This window comes from Ceratotherium simum, chromosome 18 (genome assembly GCF_057802395.1).
Source record: "Ceratotherium simum simum isolate JZ-2026a chromosome 18, ASM5780239v1, whole genome shotgun sequence".
NCBI classification, from domain to species: domain Eukaryota; kingdom Metazoa; phylum Chordata; class Mammalia; order Perissodactyla; family Rhinocerotidae; genus Ceratotherium; species Ceratotherium simum.
The window spans coordinates 42334637-42357534 of record NC_141917.1 but is presented as its reverse complement, the minus strand read 5'-3'; the positions used below and the strand labels follow the sequence as shown (position 1 = coordinate 42357534).

At 36.7% G+C, this 22898-nt stretch overlaps 1 protein-coding gene across 7 annotated transcripts in view; it reads left to right on the top strand.

Annotated features, from left to right (window-relative positions):
* Window positions 1-22898, top strand: part of PLPP1 (phospholipid phosphatase 1) — a 101043-nt gene that overhangs the window by 54173 nt on the left and 23972 nt on the right. For 3 of the 7 annotated variants that reach the window (XM_004422819.3, XM_087443278.1, XM_087443280.1), the window contains 2 exons: window positions 7164-7315; window positions 12079-12359. In XM_004422819.3, the coding sequence (XP_004422876.1) occupies window positions 7164-7315; window positions 12079-12359 (433 nt within the window). Of the gene's footprint in view, window positions 1-5608; window positions 5627-7163; window positions 7316-12078; window positions 12360-22898 lie in introns of those variants that run through there. The other 4 variants (XM_004422818.3, XM_087443279.1, XM_087443277.1 and 1 more) reach the window with 2 other exon arrangements.

The following is a 22898-nucleotide window of genomic DNA, read 5'->3' as shown; positions in this document are numbered from 1 at the left end:
CTTAACCGCCAAGCCACGGAGCCGGCCCTGTTTTGTAGTTTTCAGCATACAGATCCTGTACATATTTTGTTAGATTTATAGCTAAGTATTTCAATATTTTGAACTATTATAAATGGTATCATGCTTTTAATTTTGGTTTCCAATTGTTTATGCTACTATATAGAAATATGATTGATTTTTGTGGGTGGACCTTATATACTGTGACCTTGCCGCACACACTTATTAGTTCTAGGAGTTTGGAATAGATTTTTTGGGATTTTCTACACTCTCCTGGTTTTAATTCTACCTTACTGGCTGCTTTTTCTCATTCTCCTTTGCAAGTTCCTTCTCTTCTTCCTGACCTTTTAATTTTGGAGTACTCCCAGGGATCAGTCCTTGGGTCCTCTTTTCTCCTGTATCTATACTTGCTCCCTGGTGATCTCATTCAGTTTCATGGCTCTAAAACCACCTCTATGCCAAATTTCTGTCTTCATCCTGGACCTCTCCTCCAATGGACTTTATTTCTAACTGCCTACTTGATATCTCTACTAATAGGCACCTCAAACTTGATGCATCCAAGTATGAACTCGTGGATCTATCCCTTGCCCCTATTCGGTCTTCAGTCTTCCCCATCTCAGTTAATGCAACTTTAATCTTCTGGTCTCTGAAATGGAAAACCTTAAGGTCATTGTTGACTCCTATTTTCTCACATTCATATCCAGTCCATCCATCAACAAATACTCTTGCCTCTACCTTCAAAATAAATCCAAAATTTGATCACATAAGACCTGTGCCATACCTACGGTCCCTACCCCACCTCAAACTTGTGCCTTGTACAGAGTAGTAGGAACGCAGTTGGTTGTTGAAATGAATTGAATGATTACTTCTTTATTAAAGAAATGGTACTCAGGACTTTGAGATCTTACTTTCTCTAGTTGAATTATAATGTCCCTTAATGTTGACAAAAATAACAGTTATTTTTACATCTTCCTTAAGTTTCCTGAATTCTTAAGACTTCTGTTATAGGTGAAGTTGCTTAACCTTTTGGTCTGTATACTGAATTGTGTTCAACTGTAGTTAATATTAAACTGTTTCAAAGTTTTCCTTTAAGATATGGTGATAGAGTTTACAAATAGGAAAATGTTCTAGCTTAGGTTAGTTTAGTTATAGTTTGTTAATGCAGGTTGAAAATTATTTTTTAGCTTTTTAAAACCCTGCCTCTAATAAAGATTAATATTAATGAAATATACTCAGATAAGTACTCCATGTAACATGAGAATACATTATATACTGCTCTTAATTGTTTACAGCAGAAAAAAATTCATGCTTTAAGTAATAAAGGAATGCAGTAGTCCAGGTATTTTTTCAGTTATACAGTATACATGATCTTAGTTCTCTCTTCTTGACTCTTGTATTTTGGTGTAGTTCAGTAATTGTTTTTGTTTCTGATTCATTCCTTCTGTTTCCTGAACTACATTTTATCATGTACCCCCGTGTACCCTAGTGCACTTCAGTTCATGCATGAATGGGACAAAGTAACTTCATGAATTCTCTTGAATAGTCACCAAAGCTTTATTCTCTTAAATATAAGCAGAAGGAAAAGAAATAAGGCATTGGCGTATTCTTTTTACTATCTTATTAAATATGATTATATTTTAGGTACTCACTAGCATCTTTTGACAACTTGTAATTTCAAAATTGACTTTTTCCTACTTGGAATTTTTCCCATTGGTAAATAAACAAAGGTAGATTTTCAAATGACCTAATAGAGAAGGTAGACTAAATACACACACGCCTCACATATCTATTTAGCCTAGGGGTGCAGTCAGGTTGCAAAAATAATAATAGACCCATTATTCTATGGTATAGCCTGTACCTTTGGATTGTTTAGGTTTCTAGTCTCCATCTACATCCTTCTCTTCTTGTTTGGGCATTAGGAGAAGAATGTGATCTCTGAGATATTTTATAAATGGACATCATCCTTTCTTTTTGATGGGGTCTTTTGTTCTGCCGGTGGAGTCTTTTCATCTTCCAGGCTATCGAGGTATAGTACTTGACCTTGAAACAATCTTGAGGTGCCTGACATGTTTGTGTCAGGATTTCTCAGGCTGTTGCCTACTGCTCTTAGCCCTGAGGAAGTGTGTCACTTAATGATTTGCTGCTGTGGACTTTGGAGTTACATGTCACTCTCTTCTGGGCATCTGATATATTTTATATCCATATAATGGAATACTGTTCTGCAATAAAATGAAACAAAATACCAATCTATGCTATACCACGGAAGAACTTTAAAACATTGTTTTGTGGAAGCATTTGTGTAGTTTTCAGTATTAGAAGAATTTCCTTCACATGTAGAAAAGTTTTTAACCACAGTTTCTCAGTGTTGCTGGATATCCAACCACCAATCTTTCTCACTAACTCGGTTGTTAGTATTTATATTATGGTTTCAAGATCCTGGGTATTTGTTCAAGAGGAAGTTAAAGATGTTGTGTGACCGTGTTCTTGTGTTGTCTTTTCCTGTCTCTGGTAAAGGTTGGAGAAGTGTTCTTGTGGTATTAGTTTGTGGAAGCGATGAGTTACCATATCACATGCTCTTCTTTGAACTGTTATAAATATTCACTGGTAGGAGGTAGAAGGCTATATTTATTTGTGAGTATGAGTTTACTCTGCAAGTAATCTGATTCTTAAATGGACTATTATGACTAGCCACTGGAGCATGTTAAAAAGCAGAATGTGGGAATGTAAAGTAGTGCAGCCACTTTGGAAAACAGTTTGGCAATTAGAAAGTTAAACATAAACTTACCGTATGACCCAGCCATTCACTCCTAGATGTCCACTCATTAGAAATGAAAATATATGTCCACACAAAGACTTGTACATGAATGTTTATAGTGGTATTAGTCATAATAGACAAAGACTGCAAACAACCTAAATGTACATTAACTAGTGAATGAGTAAACCAAATGTAGTATGTACATGCATACAATAGGATACTATTTAGCAATAAAAAGGAACAAAATGCATGCTACAACATGGATGAACCTTAAAAACATTATGCTAAGTGATATGTCACTTGTAAAATACCACATATTGTATGATTCCATTTATATGAAATGTTCCAAAAAGACAAATCTATGTAGAGACAGAAAACAGATGAATGATTGCCTGTAGCTGAACGTGGGAGCAAAGGTTGAATGCAGATGGGCTCATGGGAATTTTTTGGGTAATGAAAATGTTCTAGAATTGGATTGTGGTGATGGTTGCACAACTGTATACATTTACCCAAATCATTGAATTATATACTTAAGAGTGGATTAATTTTATGGTATGTAAATTATACCTCAATAAAATTGTTCAAACAAAAGGGATTGAGGGGCTGGCCTGGTGGTGCAAGCAGTTGAGTGCACGTACTCTGCTGCGGTGGCCTGGGGTTCGCTGGTTTGGATCCCGGGCGTGCACCGACGCACTACTTGTCAAGCCATGCTGTGACGGCGTCCCATGTAAAGTGGAGGAAGGTGGGCATGGATGTTAGCCCAGGGCCAGTCTTCCTCAGCAAAAAGAGGAGGATTGGCAGATGTTAGCTCAGGGCGGATCTTCCTCAAAAAAAAAAAAAAGGGGGGGGGGAATGAAAATGAATTTTGCACCCTGAAGTATTAAGAGAAACATTGTTTGACAAATGTAGTCAGTTGACAAATGATGAAAAGGGATTGTTTTAGAGATGTAATCTTTCAGGTAAAAGGAAAACGATGTTTGGTTTGATTTGATGAAAGAGTAAGTGGAACTCTTCACTTTTCCCTTGAAATCTATAGTAGATGCAGAAGATAGCATCTGATATGTTTACTTAGTTTTTGTGTTTCTCCATACTTTATTACACTGTGGCTGGTAGATTAAATTGGTGGTATAAAATAACCTTTCTGGAGCAGTTTGTCAAGAACCTTAATGTTTATATCTTGGACTATAATTCCACATAAAAAATATATTGTAAGGAAATAATGCAAACGAGGATTGGTATTTGGAAATGTTCACTTTGGCATTTATATATTAATCAAAAAGTTAATAATAACCTACATGCTCTCAGAGTAGGGGGAATGGATGTAATTGTTCTAGTTATGGCTCTGTTGGTTGCAAGGAGTAGAATCCCTTTCTAACTAGCTTAAGTAAAATTGGGTTTTGTTGAAAGGCTACGAGGCACTCTAACAACCCCCAAACAGCAAGATCAGTGAGGGCCTTTGGCAATGGGGAACCAAAGCTGCTTTCTCTATTTCTCACTCTCAGGGATCAGGCTAGTCACTTCTGTTTTCTTTGCAGACCTGCTTTGTCTTCAGCCTCTTCTTCAGCCAGTCTTTGTTGTGTGTGGCCTAATGCTGTTTGCCAGCTCTGACTGAATCAGTCTTTGTTCCAATTCCAGAATTTCCAGAGCAGGAATCTGGACTGTCTCACTTTTGTGAACCTTAAGTGTGTCAGTGAACCACCAATAGTTTGGTCTTCCTCTCCATCCCCCTTTTGGGGGTCTACATTCAGGTTTAATTGATTAGTGAAAATGAAATGGTGTTGGGTAATGACTGATACAATACATCTCATGGGCTTATATGAGAGATTGCAAATATTAGATATTACTGTAATTTAAAAATATTTCTGAGGCCTTCTGTGGTACAATCTCTTCTCTTCACGCAAACTCTCAAAAGAATAGTATGCATTTGTGGTAGATTCATGCTTATTTTTTTACAATTTCTTATGGTCTGGTTTCTACCCCCTTCTTCCTTATTAAAACCACTTTCACTAAGTTTGGCAATTGAAAACCCACCGGACACTGTGGACCAATCACCACCTCCTGAAATATGCTGTCTCTGGGTTTGACCTCAGTGACATTACTCTCTCTTGACCTTCCCTCAGCCCACCAAGTCTGCCTCAGTGGATCTTCTTCCTCTGCTCATCCCCTGTGCCTCACCCTCCACTTCTTTCCACTTCATATCCATCCTATACAATTTCTTTTACTTCTTGGCTTCAGAGATCCTTTGTGTCCCCAAATCTCTATCTCTGTACCAGACCCCTTCTACTGAGATTCTGACTCTGAGAACCACTAGCTTTTTGAATATCACTACTTAGAGCCTTACCAGCTCTCGTTCTCTTTTGAACCTTCATAGATCTTTGTACCTCTGTTTATTCTCTGCTATGATTATGTACTGTGCCTTATTCAACCTTGTATTCCTGGTAGCAGAATTCCTTGCACATTGGATTTGCTCAGTATTTGCCCACTTGACTATTCCTATTTTAAAAAATGGACTAATTTTATATGATTTTATTTTGTTTCCCTCCTATTCTAAAAGATACCCATGAACTTTTTTTCTAAATCTAAGAATAATTTCTAACATAGTTTTTGTGGTCAAAGGGAAAAAAAACAACTTAATGGGTATGCTTGTTAAGAACATTTTTCAACATATTTAGGCTATTAATATGAATTTTTCCTAAGAATAAGGGCATAAAGCCTACTGAGTTTTGGATACTAATCATATGTGCATTTCGTTTCTGTGCTAGATATCTTTTCTTACTTTAAAAGAAAGAAGTGCTCATTGAAAAATTCAGTCAATTCCGAAATATGCGTTGTAGAGACTGCAAGTTTCCAGTACTTTGTATAGAGTTCTTTCAGGTAAAGTGAATTGTAGAAGTGGTGATTCTTTGTAAATACAAGATAAATTTGCTCATTGGGTTAGAGTATCGTTATTGGTTGAAGGATGAGCATTTAGTTACTGTATAGGGCAGTCAACAACTAAAATCACAGATCTGAGTATTCACCTCCACAGTGTGTGCTGATAAGTGCAAGAGGTTTGTGCTGTAACCATGGTATTTATATTAAAGACTTGGGCATTTCACCCCATTCCTCTGAATGCAGACAATTTGGTAAATCAGAGGATAGTTTGAATTCAGATAAGCGAGGTAGTATAAGGGTCAGTTAGCAAAGTCAGCTCTAGTTTAAAAAAAATTTTTTTTAAATGTAGCATTTACTAGAAGTATGGCTTTGGGAACCTTGTGGGCATCTTAAAGACTTCTTATGGGTTGACAGCTATTGGCAAATTGGCTAACACAAAGAAAAAACTTTGGTTCGTGTATTCAGAGTCTACATGAAAAACAGGAAGATAAATAAAAGAACTAGGAATTGCTTCTCCTTTTCATTTGCCCCTTGTAGACTGAACATATTTGATATTTGTAGTAAATACACTCAGGCAGAGTGGCAGAGGCTTGGTTGTCCTTCAGCCTTTAGGGCTTTAGTGGAGTTAACGAGAACTGTAAATGGTCATCAAGACTGGATGCTTCACAGAAAGAACACTTGAACGTCTGTGAGTATGTTAGCTTAGTGGTTGTGGTATTACTGCTGGGAGGATGGGCACTTAGGGAGAGAATCTTCCATACTTGGTAAGTCTTGAAGCAGACCTCATGTTGAGGATTTCTCCCGGACTCTCTCTCTTTTACAAGGCAGTCCTACTTAGTATGCTGCACTGTTAATCATAATGCCAGCTTCAGTGAGGTAAAGGAGAACTGAATTCTTAAAGTTCACATTTAGGCAAAAGTTAGACATTTTAGGAGGTAAGTGTGAGACATACCTTAGGGAGAACATTGATAATGAAAACAGAGAGAGCTGTGTTTTAGGTGCTTTTGTGCTTGACTCCATTGTCCATCTTTTCTTAAGAAACTTGGTTTAAGTTCAGACTCCTTTTTACCGCAGCTCTAAACTTGCTGTAGACAGTACAGAAACGAGTGGATAAAGCTTTATTAGCTGGTGACCATGACCTGTCTAAATGTGGTAGTAATATAAAGATAAAATGGGCAATGTCAAAATTCTATTTTCCTTTTGGAAGCAGTCTGTGACAAATAGGTTTGGAAATAGTGTTGAAAACCCTGTGATTAAATGACAACGAGAGCATGAGAAGAGATTTTTTTTTCTAAAATCCATTAAATTCTTTAATAGAAGACTTGGAAGCATTGTTTCCTGTAGAAACAAGATCTTTCCCCTGAGCTGTAATCTGTCTGACTTCTGTTGCATGCATTGCTGCATTTCCTTCTTACATGTGCTTTTCTTCATTTTTATGGCAAATGCATTTTTAAACACAGTCTCTGGGATAATTATTGCCATTAATTAGTTTTGATATTTCGTTTTTAATGATATTTTCATTTATTCCTTTTGCTAGCTGGATTGCCTTTTGCAATTCTTACTTCAAGGCATACCCCCTTCCAGCGAGGAGTATTCTGTAATGATGAGTCCATCAAGTACCCTTACAAAGAAGACACCATACCTTATGCGTTATTAGGTGGAATAATCATTCCATTCAGTATTATCGTTGTAAGTTAAATCCACTTTTCCAAGTTTATCACTTTTGGGTAATTGGCTTAATTTTGTGTTAATCTGTTAATGATTGATTGTATATCCCTCCAAAACAATGTGTTTTTTAACCTTTAATTGAAAGTGTTATTTGATCAAGATAATCTCAGCTGTTTTAAGTGGGGCCAAAAGAATAACAATGTGTAATTAGAAGAACCTTACTGAATATGTGTAAATTTTATGCTAATCTTTTCCAAGTCACTGTGAATTTTAGAGCTCTAATTTGCTATTGTTTCAGTAATCATGCAGTAGTTCAATGTCATATCAATATGTTTCTAGCATACTTTATACCTAGGGTATTATTTTATAATTTATTAAATCTTTGGGTATGTATCTACTTTCCAGTTACTGAGTTCTAGAAAAGAAAAATTGCTAACTGATGTTAAGACTTCATTTAACCCATGTTTACTTTAAAGAATTTTTAGGTAATGCCAGAAATGGGAGAGAAAAGCTCAAGTTCTATGTGTAATTAGCAGTGAACATGAAAGACTTTTTCCTGGTACTGAAACCCAGTAGTAACTATTGTTTTCTAGGATTTCAGGCAGAAATGCTTAGAGAATGTGCTCTAGGGAAAAGACTTCAAGTGATGGGACTATGATTTTTATAATCTCTTGATCCAGAGATACTATGGTTTAGATTAAATAGTTTTATGCTCCATAACTTGTAACTTTAGAAACAAGATTTATGTTAGTTAAAAGCAGAAAATATGGTCCCATCCACGAGATAGGCCAACATGATAATAGTGTATATATCTTGTCTGTTTTGGAATTTATTAAAAAAAAACAAAAACAAAAACGTCTTAATTTTAGAAATTTAATGTCTTATTCAAGAATGATTAACACTGAAAGTTAATCACTCATAATTTGTGGTGCATAATTAATAAAAGAAAACTTCTGCTATACAAATGTTTGTTTCACGAGACTGTGAGCTCCTTGAAGGCAGAGAGGGTGCCTTGTTCATCTTGGTATCCTCGCTGCCTGCCATGGAGCGTGGCATCTCCTAGGCGCTGGAATGGAATGGAAGTAGTTACACAATAACATTGATGACTCTCTTGCAGTATGGTGAAGTTTTAAGAAATCGGTGGATCTCTTTAATCTAGACAAATCTTCACACTGAGTTTTTACTACTAAAAGAAAGCCAAGCCTATGATTCTTACATTAAGGAAGGAGTAAGAGTAGGGTCTCTCTCTCTTTTTTTTTTGAAGTATATATGTTTCTGAGAGATTACTAACTACTTAAATATAAAATTTTGGGGAGGACTCTTAGTTGCAAATAGTAGCTGATTTCAGACAGGATTCGAGTACTCAAACACTGCTACGAATGTGCCTGTCTTCCAATTCTACTTTTCTTTGTGTCTCAGTAAAAAGGATGCTGCACAAGCAAAACTACAGAAATCCACTACAGACCAGAGGGCTGCAGCAGGGCAGGGTGCCAGCTGCCGGGTGCTGTGCAGGCGTGCAGAGCCTACACAGCAAGTGCAGGGCCCGACAGGGCACTCAGCAAAAACTTGATATTTATATTTCATTAACTTGGAAGTTTTGACTATTTCAGCATCACCTGTGAGAAAGTATCTTTATATTTAATAAAACAGCAAGCACATTGAGTGTAGGTTTCTTAAAAAAAAATAGACTGTGGTTACCAGGGGCTAGAGGGGTGGGGGGTGGGCACAAGGGGTGGAGGGATGCACTTATATGGTGACTGATAAACAATAACGTACAACAAAAATTTCACAATAAAAAAAAATAGACTGTGTAAAGGTGCTATAAAAGTACTGTTTTCATATCAACCATTTCAACAAATACAAACACTACTTAGGGCAGTGGTTTATGTACTAATTTCAAATAACCAATTTATTCATTAACTCAGCTTCTTTCAGGCAGCGCTTGGTTAGACTTGTATATGTTTAATTTTATATACTAGAAAGAAGGTATTTCTTTAAAAAAAAATCAGAATGATTCAGACTTCATAGCAGGCCTTTGACGTGACTTGCAAATGATCCACAAATATGAGTGCTTCTTGGAGCCTGGTAGAGAACCACAATTAACAGTTTCTCAGAAGCCTTTCTTCAATAAGGGGGAAATGGTCAGTGATGTCAAATACTACTGAGAAGTTAAGGAAAATGAGGGTTGATAAAAATCTGTTCTATCTGATGAGAGCATTTTGACTTTTGAGAGAGATTCAGTAGAATAAAGGGAATGGAGGTAGGTAGAGATATTTAGGAAGGAGTGGAAGTATGCCAATGATTTAGACTTTTCTTTTGGGAAGGTAGGCCCCGAATAGAAGACACATAACTATAGGCACAATGTAGAGATGTATAAAATCATCTTGTTGGTGGAGATATAAAAGAGATGGTGAGAAAATAGTGTGGTACATAGGTTTTAAATGATTGAATCACACTGATTTAGATAATTATTAGCTTTGATTTTTGAAAGTAGTCTGTTTTACTCTCCCAAACATTATCTTTAGTTCTTTAATAATGTAGCCTATCTTTAGAATCTGAGTAAATAACACATGACAAGTCATCCCAGCTCTAAGATTAGGCCAGAGTTAGCTTAAGTGTGGACTTCACCGAAGACTAAGAATTGGCATAAATGGTTCAAAGGGAAGGATAAGGTATTAAAATGAGACAAAAATATGGCTGTCACGTGTAGGTGAAATGCACAGACAATCCCTACATTTAATTTAGAAGAATCAATTTAGAACTTCTCTGTTGTCTATGTCTCTCAATGAAGATGGAGCACATAATAAAAAATGATGTAAATTGACCTGCCTTTTGTCAACTTTAGAGACCCCCACCCTTCCCCAGTATTAAGGGTTAAGTTTCAGTTTACGCTACTTCTGTAGATCAGCTTTTAATCTGTGCCCAGTGCTCTGAATGCTCCTAGTGTGCTGATTTTCAGTCATCAGTGTCAAGAACCAGGGTTTGGGTGGCCCTAAACAGTGATCATTATGACCAGGAAGACTCACAAAGATCAATTCCTGGTCCTGGAAAATAGTTGAGTGCTTATGGAAGATGAACAGCTGACATCTGAGATGTGGAAGTTTCAACTGCTGAAAGAGTGGTTGATTAATATACTTGGTATATATTTTAAATTATTAAAGATCAACTCCATAACAAAACATTAGAGATCGTTTCTTGCTGCTAACCTATAAAGGCAGTTGCTGGAACACCTTAACAGCCCGAGGAGACAGTATATATTTTATACAAGGTCATTGGAGGCAGTCGAGCAGAACCCTAAGCAAAATTGCAGAGCTATGGTATCCCTAGAAGTGCGTATGTTTTTCCTCTCCTGTGAGACCTGTTCTCAGAAAAGGGTCTAAGTCATTCATGTCAAGGACCATAATGAGGAATATATTTCTTTGGGGCTTAATGTGTTTAAACTAAGGATGTTTACCTTTTACCCAAGAGGCAACACCTTCAATTAAAATTTATTGGCCACTTAGCCTGTTTTAGGTCACTGTGGTGGTACTAGCTTTCTTTTCAACAACTAAAAATTCATTCTTGCTTTTGTAGAATTCATAGTCTAGTTGTCAAAGTGATAACATTGGAATTCTAGGAGCCATTGAGCCAGATGAGGAAAAAATTTTTGGTATCAGGTTCTTGAAATCCATTTCAGGAGGTAGCCATTTGTTTCACCTATGGTAAGGCTCACCCTAAAGACAGTTACTCCTCACTAAATGGAAATATTTCAATGCTTTGTAAAATTGTTTATGTAAATTTAAGATGAAGCAGTGAAACTTATATGTATCTTAATTGAAACTTTGTGACTTACATCTCCCCAATGTAAATTAGCAAGCAGACTGTTCTTTAATTTAAGTGTTTATTTTGGTCTCAGGTAGCTAGAGTGTGGTTTATTTTATCAGCAAATGTAATTTTTTATAATGTTGTTAATCAGTATTTTTTGAATTTCTCAAAGTATTGGTCTGTGAACTTGTAAAATATTTGGAAACCTTTTTATGCCTTTAAACCCCTTACATGGCGTGTGCTCACATACACATTCTACTGGAATCTGGAGAGGCTTTAACTCCAATTTTGCAAAAGTCAGTGAGAAATAAAGAGCAAAGAGTCACTTGAAATGTTTTCTTAGAGAAGGAGAGCATCAAATGTGTGTTTGTTCTTTCGAAGAGACTTGTTAAGGAAGCCGGGCCTAAAGGTCTCCTGGAGAGGCAGGACGGAGAGGTCCTGTCAGCTCATTCTGCCCTCTGTACCCTTTGGTCTCAGTGTTAGATCCCTGCTTTTATATTAGACATTTTACTCCCTGAAACTATTTTACACTTTTTAATATGATGGATGTCTTTGATTCAAAGGAATGTTTAATAAAAATGAAGACTCAAATAAAAATACTTATAAAAGGGATATTCTAATTGGGGAAGTTTGTGTTCTTTGAACAGAGCTTGATTTTTGCCCTCCATGATACAATCATCTACTTGTTAAAACTCAGTTTATTTGAATACAAGAAAAGAAATAAGATCTTATTGTTTCAGGTAGACTTTGGAATTATTTTGGCTTAGCCATTGCTTTGTAAGCAGTATCCACAGTTGATCTGACACCTTGTTTTGTGGTTTAGAATTAGATATCCTAAGTTGACTCTCCATTTGTAAAGGGAAAAAAAGGGGGTGTTTTTAACAAAGATTTTGTGATTTACCATTTCCTTTTCTAATTTTTATTTTGTTTAAAGTGCCTGGTTACTGCTTTAACATATTATTTTTCTGTTTCTTTTTCAGATGATTATTGGAGAAACCCTGTCTGTTTACTTTAACCTCTTGCACTCGAATTCCTTTATCAGGAATAACTACATAGCCACTATTTACAAAGCCATTGGAACATTTTTATTTGGTGCAGCTGCTAGTCAGTCCTTGACTGACATTGCCAAGTATTCGATAGGCAGACTGCGGCCTCACTTCTTGGATGTTTGTGACCCAGATTGGTCAAAAATCAACTGCAGTGATGGTTACATTGAAAACTACATATGTCGAGGGAATGCACAAAAAGTGAAGGAGGGCAGGTGCGTGTTAAATCTTTAATGCCTGTTTTATCTTGTGTATTCTTGAGATAGAAGGTTTCAGTGGCTGGAAGATGAGCCATCCACTAGCTTAGAGAGAGAAGCTAGTGTAATCACTGGGAGGTGAATTGAGATCATATGTTTGATCTATTCACTCTACTCATTCTTTTTTCCCGTTTTATCCCTATCCTCTATTGCAGAGCATTTTAATGCAACTCTTTTCATCTCTAATGTATAATAATATAAAATGAACCTTGTAGATTATATACAGTAGTCTCCCCTTATCCATGGTTTCACTTTCTGCAGTTTCAGTTACCCACTGTCAGCTGTGGTCTGAAAATATTAAATGGAAAATTCCAAAAATAAACAATTCAACATTTTATTTATTTATTTGTTTTTCCCTTTTTCTCCCCAAAGCCCCAGTAGATAGTTGTATGTCATAGATGCACATCCTTCTAGTTGCTGTATGTGGGACGCAGCCTCAGCATGGCCAGACAAGCGGTGCGTCGGTGTGCGCCCGGGATCCGAACCCCGGCCGCCAGTAGCAGAGCGCGCGTGCTTAACCGCTAAGCCACGGGCCGGCCCAAAAATAAACAATTCATAAGTTTTAAATTGCACGCCGCGGGCCAGCCCCGTGGCTTAGCGGTTAAGTGCGCGCGCTCTGCTACTGGCGGCCTGGGTTTGGATCCCGGGCGCGCACCGATGCACCGCTTCTCTGGCCCTGCTGAGGCCGCATCCCACATACAGCAACTAGAAGGATGTGCAACTGTGACGTACAACTATCTACTGGGGCTTTGGGGAACAAAAGGAGGAGCATTGGCAATAGATGTTAGCTCAGAGCTGGTCTTCCTCAGCAAAAAGAGGAGGATTAGCATGGATGTTAGCTCAGGGCTGATCTTCCTCACACACACACACAAATAATAAATAAATAAATTGCACGCTGTTCTGAGTAGTGTGATGAAATCTTGTGCCATCCCATTCCATCCTACTTGAGACATGAATCATCCCTTTATCTAGGGTATCCATGCTGTACATGCTATCTGCCTGTTAGTCACTTAGTAGCCATCTAAGTTATCAGATTGACTGTCACGGTATCACAGTGCTTGTGTTCAAGTAACCCTTATTTTATTTAATAATGGCCCCAAAGCACAAGAGTAGTGATACTGGCAATTCGGATATACCAAAGAGAAGCCTAAAGTGCTTCCATTAAGTGAAAAGGTAAAAGTTCTCGACTTAATAAGGAAAGAAAAAAAATTGTATGCTGAGATCGCTAAGATCTATAGTAACAGTATATTTATTACAGTATATTGTTATAATTGTTCTATTTTATTATTAGTTATTGTTAATCTGTTACTGTACCTAATTTATAAATCAAACTTTATCATAGGTAGGTATGTATGTATAGGGAAAAACATAGTATGTATAGAGTTTGGTACTACTATCCGAGGTTTCAGGCATCCACTGGGGGTCTTGGAACGTATCACCTGCGGATAAGGGGGGACTGCTATAGTCCAGGGTCAGCAAACGTTTTCTTACTGTGGTAGATAGTAAATATTTTCATCTTTGTGGGCCCTATGGTCCATTTTACAACTATCTGACTCTGCTTTTGTAGCAGGAAAAAGCAGCCACAGATAATCCTTGAATGAATGGTTATGGCTGTGTTCCAGTAAAATTTTATTTACAAAAACAGTGGCTGCCCCAGGGGTTATAGTTTGCTGGCTTCTGATCTAGTCCAACCATGTATGAAGCTCTACTAGATCTCTTAGTATTCTTAGAGTATGTTTTTTGTAAGGTAACTTCAGTCATATCTTGACAGTTCTGGGTTCTCAGGTCCTTCTTGTAACACCTTTGCTGGGCTACTTTCTATATCTGGAGCACTGTTAGATGTGAAGGAAATAGAATGTTTGAAACCCAAAAGGTCCAACTCCTTTAATTTACAGATGAGCAAATAGAGGCCCAGTAACATTAAGTAAAGACACTAATTAGTAGTCTCACTAATTAAGAGCCTCATCTCACATCTCAGAATTGTCAGCCTTACCTTTTTATATGATTATCCTTCTTATATTTTAAGATAGATATCATTTTCACTTATTTATTCATCATCTAAGAAATACTTTCTCTGGGTAAAACATCCTTTGATTGTTTTGTATATATGATTCCCAGACACTATTGTTCTTACTGGTTCTCTTGTAAGCTACATAGGCCTGCTAGTAGCCCCCAATTTTTGCATTTAGTGGGGATGAGAAAACACCTTATTTAGCTAAGAGTATACACTATGCTATGTGCTTGGGATTCAGCAGTGAGTAAGACAGCTCTGGTTCCCATCTTCATGGAGCTTAGTCTAGCAGGGAACACTTACATTAAACAAATGATTAACAATGGAAGAGAACCTCACTGTTGATAATGAGGCCAAAGAATAGAGAGGCTGTTGAATGCAAGGTTTGAGGTGATAATATGAGGACAGATATGGGTGTAAAGTCTTAATGAATGAAGGAGGAAAAAGTGCCTATAGCGGTACAGAAGTAGATAGTAGATAGTAGAAGATAGTAGAAAGTAGAAGGTGGTATTGTTGAGAAGTAGATAGTAGAAGATGGTATTGTTGATTTGAGCTTGAGCGAGCAAGCATTTTTATAAGAGGGGTAGGGGAAGAATGGTCTAGAAATGGCATTGAGGAGTGATGAAGATACCAGTACCAACACTGGACTTTTAAGGTGTGAGATGTGGAGATCTCATTTTCTGCCTTGATGGCGCTCCAGGGACAAACATTGTCCTAGGGAGAGGCTCTATAATTTAATGACGAGGATATGTAGTGAACCTTCAATGAAGAGTTTGAAGACACAGGGAAATATAGAGGACTTTAATAATAGAACTGGAGTTCCAGAGTGTACAGTGGAGGAGTTGGGATGGAGGGGATGAACAAATGCTTGGTTGGAGAAGAGGAAGCTTACTTTGATAGAGATTTCTTCTAATCTATAGATCAATTTGTGAAGAATTGCCATCTTGATATTAAGTCCTCTAATCCATGAATGTGGTATATATCTCCATTTATTTAGCTTTCCTTTAGTTTCTCCTAGCAATATTTTTTAGTTTTCAGTGTCCGTGTCTTGCACACATTTTGTTAAATATATCACTGGTTTTAATTTTTTGTTTTTTTTGGTGAGGAGGATTAGTTCTGAGCTAACATCTGTTGCCAACTCTCTTCTTTTTGCTGAGGAAGATTGGCCCTGGGCTAACATCTGTGCCCATCTTCCTCTATTTTATATGTGGGACACCTACCACAGCTTGGCTTGATGAGTGGTGCATAGGTCTGTGCCTGGGATCCGGACCTGCGAACCCCGGGCCGCCAAAGCGGAGCGTGCGAACATAACCACTACACCACTGGGCCGGCCCCTGTTTTTTATTTTTTTGATGCTATTGTGAAAGGGTTTTTAAAAAATTTTTAAATCAATTTCCAATTGTTTGTTGTGTTTAGAAATACAACTAGTTTTTATATAGGCCTTGTGTCCTGTGACCTTGCTAATTTAACTAATTTATTATTTGGAGTAACTTCTTTTATAGATTCCTCAAGATGTTGTCTGTTCCCATTCATATTGTCTATGAATAAACAGTTATACTTCTTCATTTCCCTTCTATATTGTCTTTTATTTCTTTTTCTTGCCATTTCTACTGGCTAAGACCTCTAATACAATGTTGAAAGAAGTGGTGAGAGCAGATGTTCTTTCTTCTTCCTGACCTTAGGTAGAAAGCACTCAGTCTTTCACCATTAAGTATATTACTTGTGTGTTCTTTATAGATGCCCTTTATAGATGTTAGGTTTTTATCATGAATGTGTGTTGGATTTTGTCAGATGCTTTTTCTACGGCTGTTAAGATGGTCATATTGTTTTTCTTCTTTATTCTCTTAATATAGTGCGTATCCCATTAATTTTGGAATATTAAGGCAACTTTTCATTCCTGGAATAAACTCCACTTGGTCATGGTCTATTATACTTTTTATGTTAACTGTATTCAATTTGCTAATATTTTGTTAAGGATTTTTACTTCTATGTTCATGAGTGTTATTTATCTATAGTTTTCTTGTAAAGTTTTTGTCTAGCTTTGGTATCAAATGTTTGGTATCAAATGTTTGGTAGAATTCACAGTGAATCCATTTAGACTTGGAATTTTCTTTGTGGGAAGATTTTAAACTGTAATTTCATTTTTTTGAATAGATATAGGACTATTCAGGTCTGCTATTTCTTGTATGAGCTTTGGTCATTTGTCTTTAAAGGGATTTATACATTTCATCTAAATTATCAAATTTAGTGGCATCAACTTGTTCATAATGTCTCCTTAGTATCCTTTTATTGTCTGTAGGAATTGTAGAGCTAGCCCCTCTTATATTCCTGCCATTGATAATTTGTGTCTTATCTCTTTTTTCTTGAGTGGCCTGGCTAGAAGTTTATCAATTTTATTATTAATCTTTTTATTAGTTTCATTGGTTTCTTTTGGGTTCATTGATTTTTCTCTGTTGTTTTTCTGCATTCAATTTCATTTATTTATGCTCTTATTTTTATTTACTTCCTTCTGCTTGCTTTCAGTTTTATTTGCTCTTCTTTTTTATAATTTCATAAAGTGGAAACTTAGATCATTAGCTATGTTACAAATTTTGATATGTTGTATCTTCATTTTCATTTAACTGAAAATATTTTCTAATTTTCCTTGTGTTTTCCTCTTTGATTTATGGGTTATTTATCTTTCTATCATTGATTTCTAGTTTAATTACGTTGTGGTCAGAGAACATACTTTGTATGATTAGAATGCTTTTAATTTATTGAGATTTGTTTCATTGCCCAGCATGTAGTCTATCCTTGAGAATGTGCCATGTGCATTTGAAGAGAATGTGTATTCTGCTGTTTTGGGGGTGGAGTGTTCTGTAGATGTCAGTTTGGCCAAGTTGATTGATAATCTTCTATAGATCTTTACAAATTTTCTACAAAGATGTTTTGTCAACTATTCTTTAGGAGTTTGAGATCTCTAACTATAATTGTTGAATTGTCTTTGTTCTTTCATTTCTGTCAGCTTTTGTTTTATTTATTTTGTGATTGTGCTGTTCAGTGGATAACATTTATAAGTGATCTTTTTTCCTGCTCTTTTCCTGATTTTTTTTCCCTTTTCTGTATGAAATATCTCTCAAAATATTTTTTGCCTTAAGTCTATTTTATCTGATATTAATATTTAGCCACTCTAGTTCTCTTAGGTTTATTGTTTGGATACTGTATATTTTCCATAAGTAACACTTTTAGTTTATTGACTCTTTGAATTTAAAGTGTGTTTGTTGGTTATTTAAAGTATATAGTCAAATCCTGTTTATTTTTTTAATTCAGTCTGAAAAATCCCTGCTTGTTGATGAGTATTTAATTCACATTTAATGTATTGTCCATATATCCATATGGATTTATGTCTGCCATTTTGCTATGTGTTTTCTATTTGTCTCCTTTTTCTTTTTTAAATTGGGGTATAATTGACATATAATGTTATATTAGTTTTAGGTGTAATTTGTTGTTTTTCATCTCTTTTAATTTCTGTTTCTCCTGTACTGCTTTCTTTTGTATTACACAAATATTTTTTAGTATAACATTTTAGGAAATGTTTAGTTTAACATTTACTGACATTTTATCTTATTTTTTTGTTATTTTTTTGTTTCTCTAGGGATTACAGTATACATCTTTTTATTGTAATTTACTTCAATTTAATGCTGACTTTCTTATGGCAGAATTAGCCCTTTTTACACAGTTTAGCTCTGTGCCCTCAACCTCCATACATACTTTGGGTTATTATTGTCATATATATTACATCCATATACATTATAAACCCAACAAAAGAGAGTTGTAATTTTTGATTTAAACAGTCATGTTTAAAGAAAATAATAGAGGAAATTAAGTGAAGATCTCTTTTATTTAATGATTAGGAGATGTAGTGAATCTTCAGTGAAGAGTTTAAAGAAACAAGCAAATATATGTTTCCTTACTTATACAACGGAAGTTCCAGAGCCTGCAGTAGAGGGGTTGGGATTCAAGTTACCACCTGGTGTTATTTCTCTCAGCCTGAAGAAATTTCTTTAGTATTTTTGTGGCTCAGGTTTGCTGACAACAAATTCTCAGCTTTTGTTTATCTGGAAATGTCTTTATCTTACCTTAATTTTTGAAGAAATTTTCACTGGATGTAAAATTCTTCGATGGTATTAGTTTTCCTTTCCACATGGTGAATGTCATTGCACAGTCTTCTGGTTTCCATAGTTTCTTATGAGAGATCATCTGTTAATTGTATTCTTGTTCCCCTTTATGTGATATATTATGTTCTCTTGTACTGCTTTCGTCGGTTTTACTGTGATGTGTCTAGGTATGGTTCTGTCTTTATATCTGTACTGCTGGGAGTTTGTTGAGCTTCTTAATCGTTTTGCCATTTGAATATGAGTTTAGTTCTTTTCCACCAAGCACCATGCCTGTGTCTCTAATAATATCTCTCCTGTATCACTCAACACAAAATAGACAGGAAAACTCTAATGTTTTCTCTCAGCCAAAGAATTTAAGAAAGTCGAAACTCCATAAAATGTCATTGTAAATGATGCTTAAAGAAGACAAATTTTTCACACACGTGTTGTTTCTCTGGTTCAGGTACATAAATCTTAGCTCAAAATTTTCTTCTGACAGTATATCTTATTGAGAGATTTTTCTTTCTTATACAAGCCATTTAGACAAAATATGAAACAATGTAATTTATTTAAAATGGTATAAAAATAATTACATTTTTCAGTCCATATGTGTCATACTCTCTGTCTCTTCCTAGTGTATCTAAATTGGCCCCAACATGCACTGTTACTCTAATTGCACTTTTGACTTAAGTACACTTAGGTGCTTTACCCATTACTCTTTGAAGTTTCTACACCAACCACGTGGAGTTGTCCACTTAAAGGGTCAGGAAAACAATCTCTTCAATAACTCAAATTGCAGAGATGTATACATTAAAAGTAATTATAGTTTTCATTTAGAAGATCTGTTGGGCTTCTGAAGCAAGGAGAAAGGAAAATCAAACTTAGAAATGAAATTTTAAGACGACTTTGGGGCCGGCTCTGTGGCTTGGCGGTTAAGTGCGCGCGCTCTGATGCTGGCGGCCCGGGTTCGGATCCCGGGAGCGCCCGGAGGCACCACTTCTCCGTCCAACGCGAGGCCGAGTCCCGCGTACAGCAACTAGAAGGATGTGCAACTATGACATACAACTGTCTACTGGGGCTTTGGGGGGAAAAAGCTGAATAAATAAAATCTTTAAAAAAAAAAAAAAAAAAAAAAAGACGACTTTGTATCTTCTGAGAAAAATGTGATTTTCATCAGTGTTTCCAGAATGGGTTAGTTGTTGCCAGTTTCAGAGCTGTATAATGTGGTACGTAACTGTGGCTTTGCGTTGCTATTCTATTGTGGAGCATAGTTTGATGGGATACAGACTTTCCTATTCCTTTTCTCTTGAATTTTAGAAGTCAGGATATCAAAAATGCAAAAACATTTCAGACTAGACATTGTCCTATAATCCTAATAGTGTAATCTGTTCTTTTATTTATCTCCACAGCCTGCCCCCTGTAAATTTTAAGTTTTAAAACTTAAAGGACAGAAGGGAATGTGAGCACCCAAAATGGGGTCATTTTTGTTGACTGGAAATGAGTCAAGAGTTACACCTCCTACAATTTTGGTTATTGGTCTTGATATTTTTCCCATTTGGTGTCGTATTTTCTTTTTCTCCTCCTCCCTTCCTGCATATGTGCATGCTCTAGTGCTCTGTCTGTTATCACAGGACTTTTACTGGGCTTCATTTGTGGTGGCCATTGGGTCCTGAACATGGAGGTGAGAACATAAATGGACTATAATGGAATACTTATTAGTTGTAATATCCAGAGAGCTCCTATTTATTATTTAAAATTCACACCAGGGAATTTGCTGTGAATTAAACAGGGCTATACTTGTAACAATAGGACATCCAGCTGCCATTGCTTATGCCAATGGGAATAGCATTACTCTGTTTTTGAAAAAAATTACTAATGAGCCCAGGTAGTTTAGACCTGTAGCTCCGTTCCCACACCAATGGCTCTCAAACATTAGTGGTTCATTAGAATCACCTGGAGGGCTTGTTAAAACACAGATTTCTGGGCTGTATACCCAAGTGTTTGATTTAGAAGGTTTGAGGTGGGGCCTGAGAATTTGTATTCCTGACAAGTTCCCAGATGCTACTGCTGGTATTGGTCTCGGGACAACACTTTGAGAACCACTGCTTTATCTCACCCGGATTATAGGAACACGGCCTTTCATGGCATCTGCTCTCTCAGGATGCAGGAGCTGATATTTACCCCCAGAATTTAAGATTGTGCACAGCTAGCTGGTCTGTTTGTGATAACACAGTGTAGAAACTATTGGCTTCTTTAAGAGATTCACTTTTTTCTGGCTTTTATTTAAATTACATTTATTTAAGCATAAACTCAGTGTTACTGATCAATTCTGAGTGATTGATCTCTGGCTATATGAATCAGATACTCAAGATAAAGTTATTTCTGTTTGGATTATGGCAGCTTTGTATTGTTTAAATGTTTAATTGCAATATGTTTGGTTGAATGTGAGAAATAATTTTCCTCTTCTCTTTTTTTAATGCAACCCACATGCAGGTAAATAAAGCTGGAGTTTGAGGGTGTGCCTTCTAGAATAGTGAAAATCTATTATAACTAGACTGACTGGTTGTGGTACTAAATACCTGGTAAAACTTGCTTTCCACTTTGAGAGAATGGCTTCTTCTCTGTGGTCTGATTGTAGACATTACTGGATAAGCCTTATGCTTATCATTTATTAAAGCTTATCTGTATTTCTCATGCATTTGTATATCAGTAAACTAGACCACCTTCTTTTTAGTCTTATATCCATGTGGAAATGTCAACATATAGAACGAAAGAGAGGGGATGATTTTAAAAGATCCTTCATCTGTGAAAGGACATTAGTTATTAGTGTGTCTAAAAGGAATGTGACTTCAAGGCCAGCACCTCTTTTACCTGCTCTGTTCTAAATGTCAGTACCTGACACTTCAAGTTGTAGCTGTGGCTGCTTCCTCATCCCCCACCACCCTGGCTCTTCTTGCCCTAGTGTTTCTCACACTTCAGCTGCATTGGAATCACGTGGAGGGTTTGTTAAAATACAGATTGCTGGGTCTCACCCCTATAGTATCTGATTCAGTGGGTCTGGGGCAGGGGGTGGGGGGTGGTGCACAAGAATTTGCATTTCTAAAATGTTTCCAGATGGTGCTGTGGCTGCCGGTCTGAGACCCACTGCTTCAGCCTATTCCATGACGTTACTAAATTCAACTAATACCTGTTGCTCTTAAGTCCTGGTCAGTGTGGGAGCTACTGAGGTGTGCGTGTTGCTCTTGTGGTGCTCACTACCTAGGAGCTGAGGTGGTATGGGTGATAGAAAGTGATACATGCCTTAAAGGAGTGAAGATTAAATGCTACATGACATCAGAGGACAGTAATACTACTTCTAGAAAAGGAGGCATTTTGGAGGATGAGTAAGGTTGGAATGTGTAGAACTGGGATGGAATATGTCTCAGGTCCAGAGAGAAGTATGATCAAAGGCAGGCAGTCTGGAGGCTAAGGGTATACTGCAATGTTTTATTAGACTGAATTTCAGTATAACCTGTTTGATTTTGGGGTTTTTGTTTGTTAACTGTTTAATTTATAAAGGCAGTCTGGGGCATTTAAAGCTAAGGGAACTTTTCATCTTTGTTTAGAAAATGAAAATGAAGTTACACAACATAATACATACTTAAATAACTACATACATTCTTATGCAGACTTTGGCTTTGGCCTCTGTTGCATTCATACATTCCATGTAATTTTATTTGTTTTTTTTTTTTTTTAATAATTTTATTTTTTTTTCCCCCAAAGCCCCAGCAGATAGTTGTATGTCACAGTTGCACATCCTTCCAGTTGCTGTATGTGGGACGCGGCCTCAGCATGGCTGGAGAAGCAGTGCGTCGGTGCGTGCCCGGGATCCGAACCCGGGCCGCCAGCAGCGGAGCGCGCGCACTCAACCGCTAAGCCACGGGGCCGGCCCAATTTTATTTGTCTTAATGTGGCAATAAAAGCAAAAGATTTTCCCCCTTAGATTTAACTTGAGGCCTGATTCTTTTTCCTGAGAGGAGTGAGTTGAGTCTAGGTGTGACTCTATTTTGGCTGAGGTGCAAACTTGCCTAGATGAGATCCTTTCTTCACTTTCGATGACTTCCTTCCACTATTGATTGGTAAATATTTGTATACCATAATTTATTTTAAAAACAACTCCCCCCGCCTACTAGCAATACTTTAAGTTTTAGATGTTTGGCATTTCATGCCATCCCCATTCCCACTTTTAAAATGGTTGTCTAGAGAATTAATTATGAACAAATACATTAGCTTTTGGTGTTTCTTGAATTTCTCCTTGGATTTTCTTCTCAGTCAGGTTTTGAGTTAGAATGTAGGTCTTGTGATGGATAT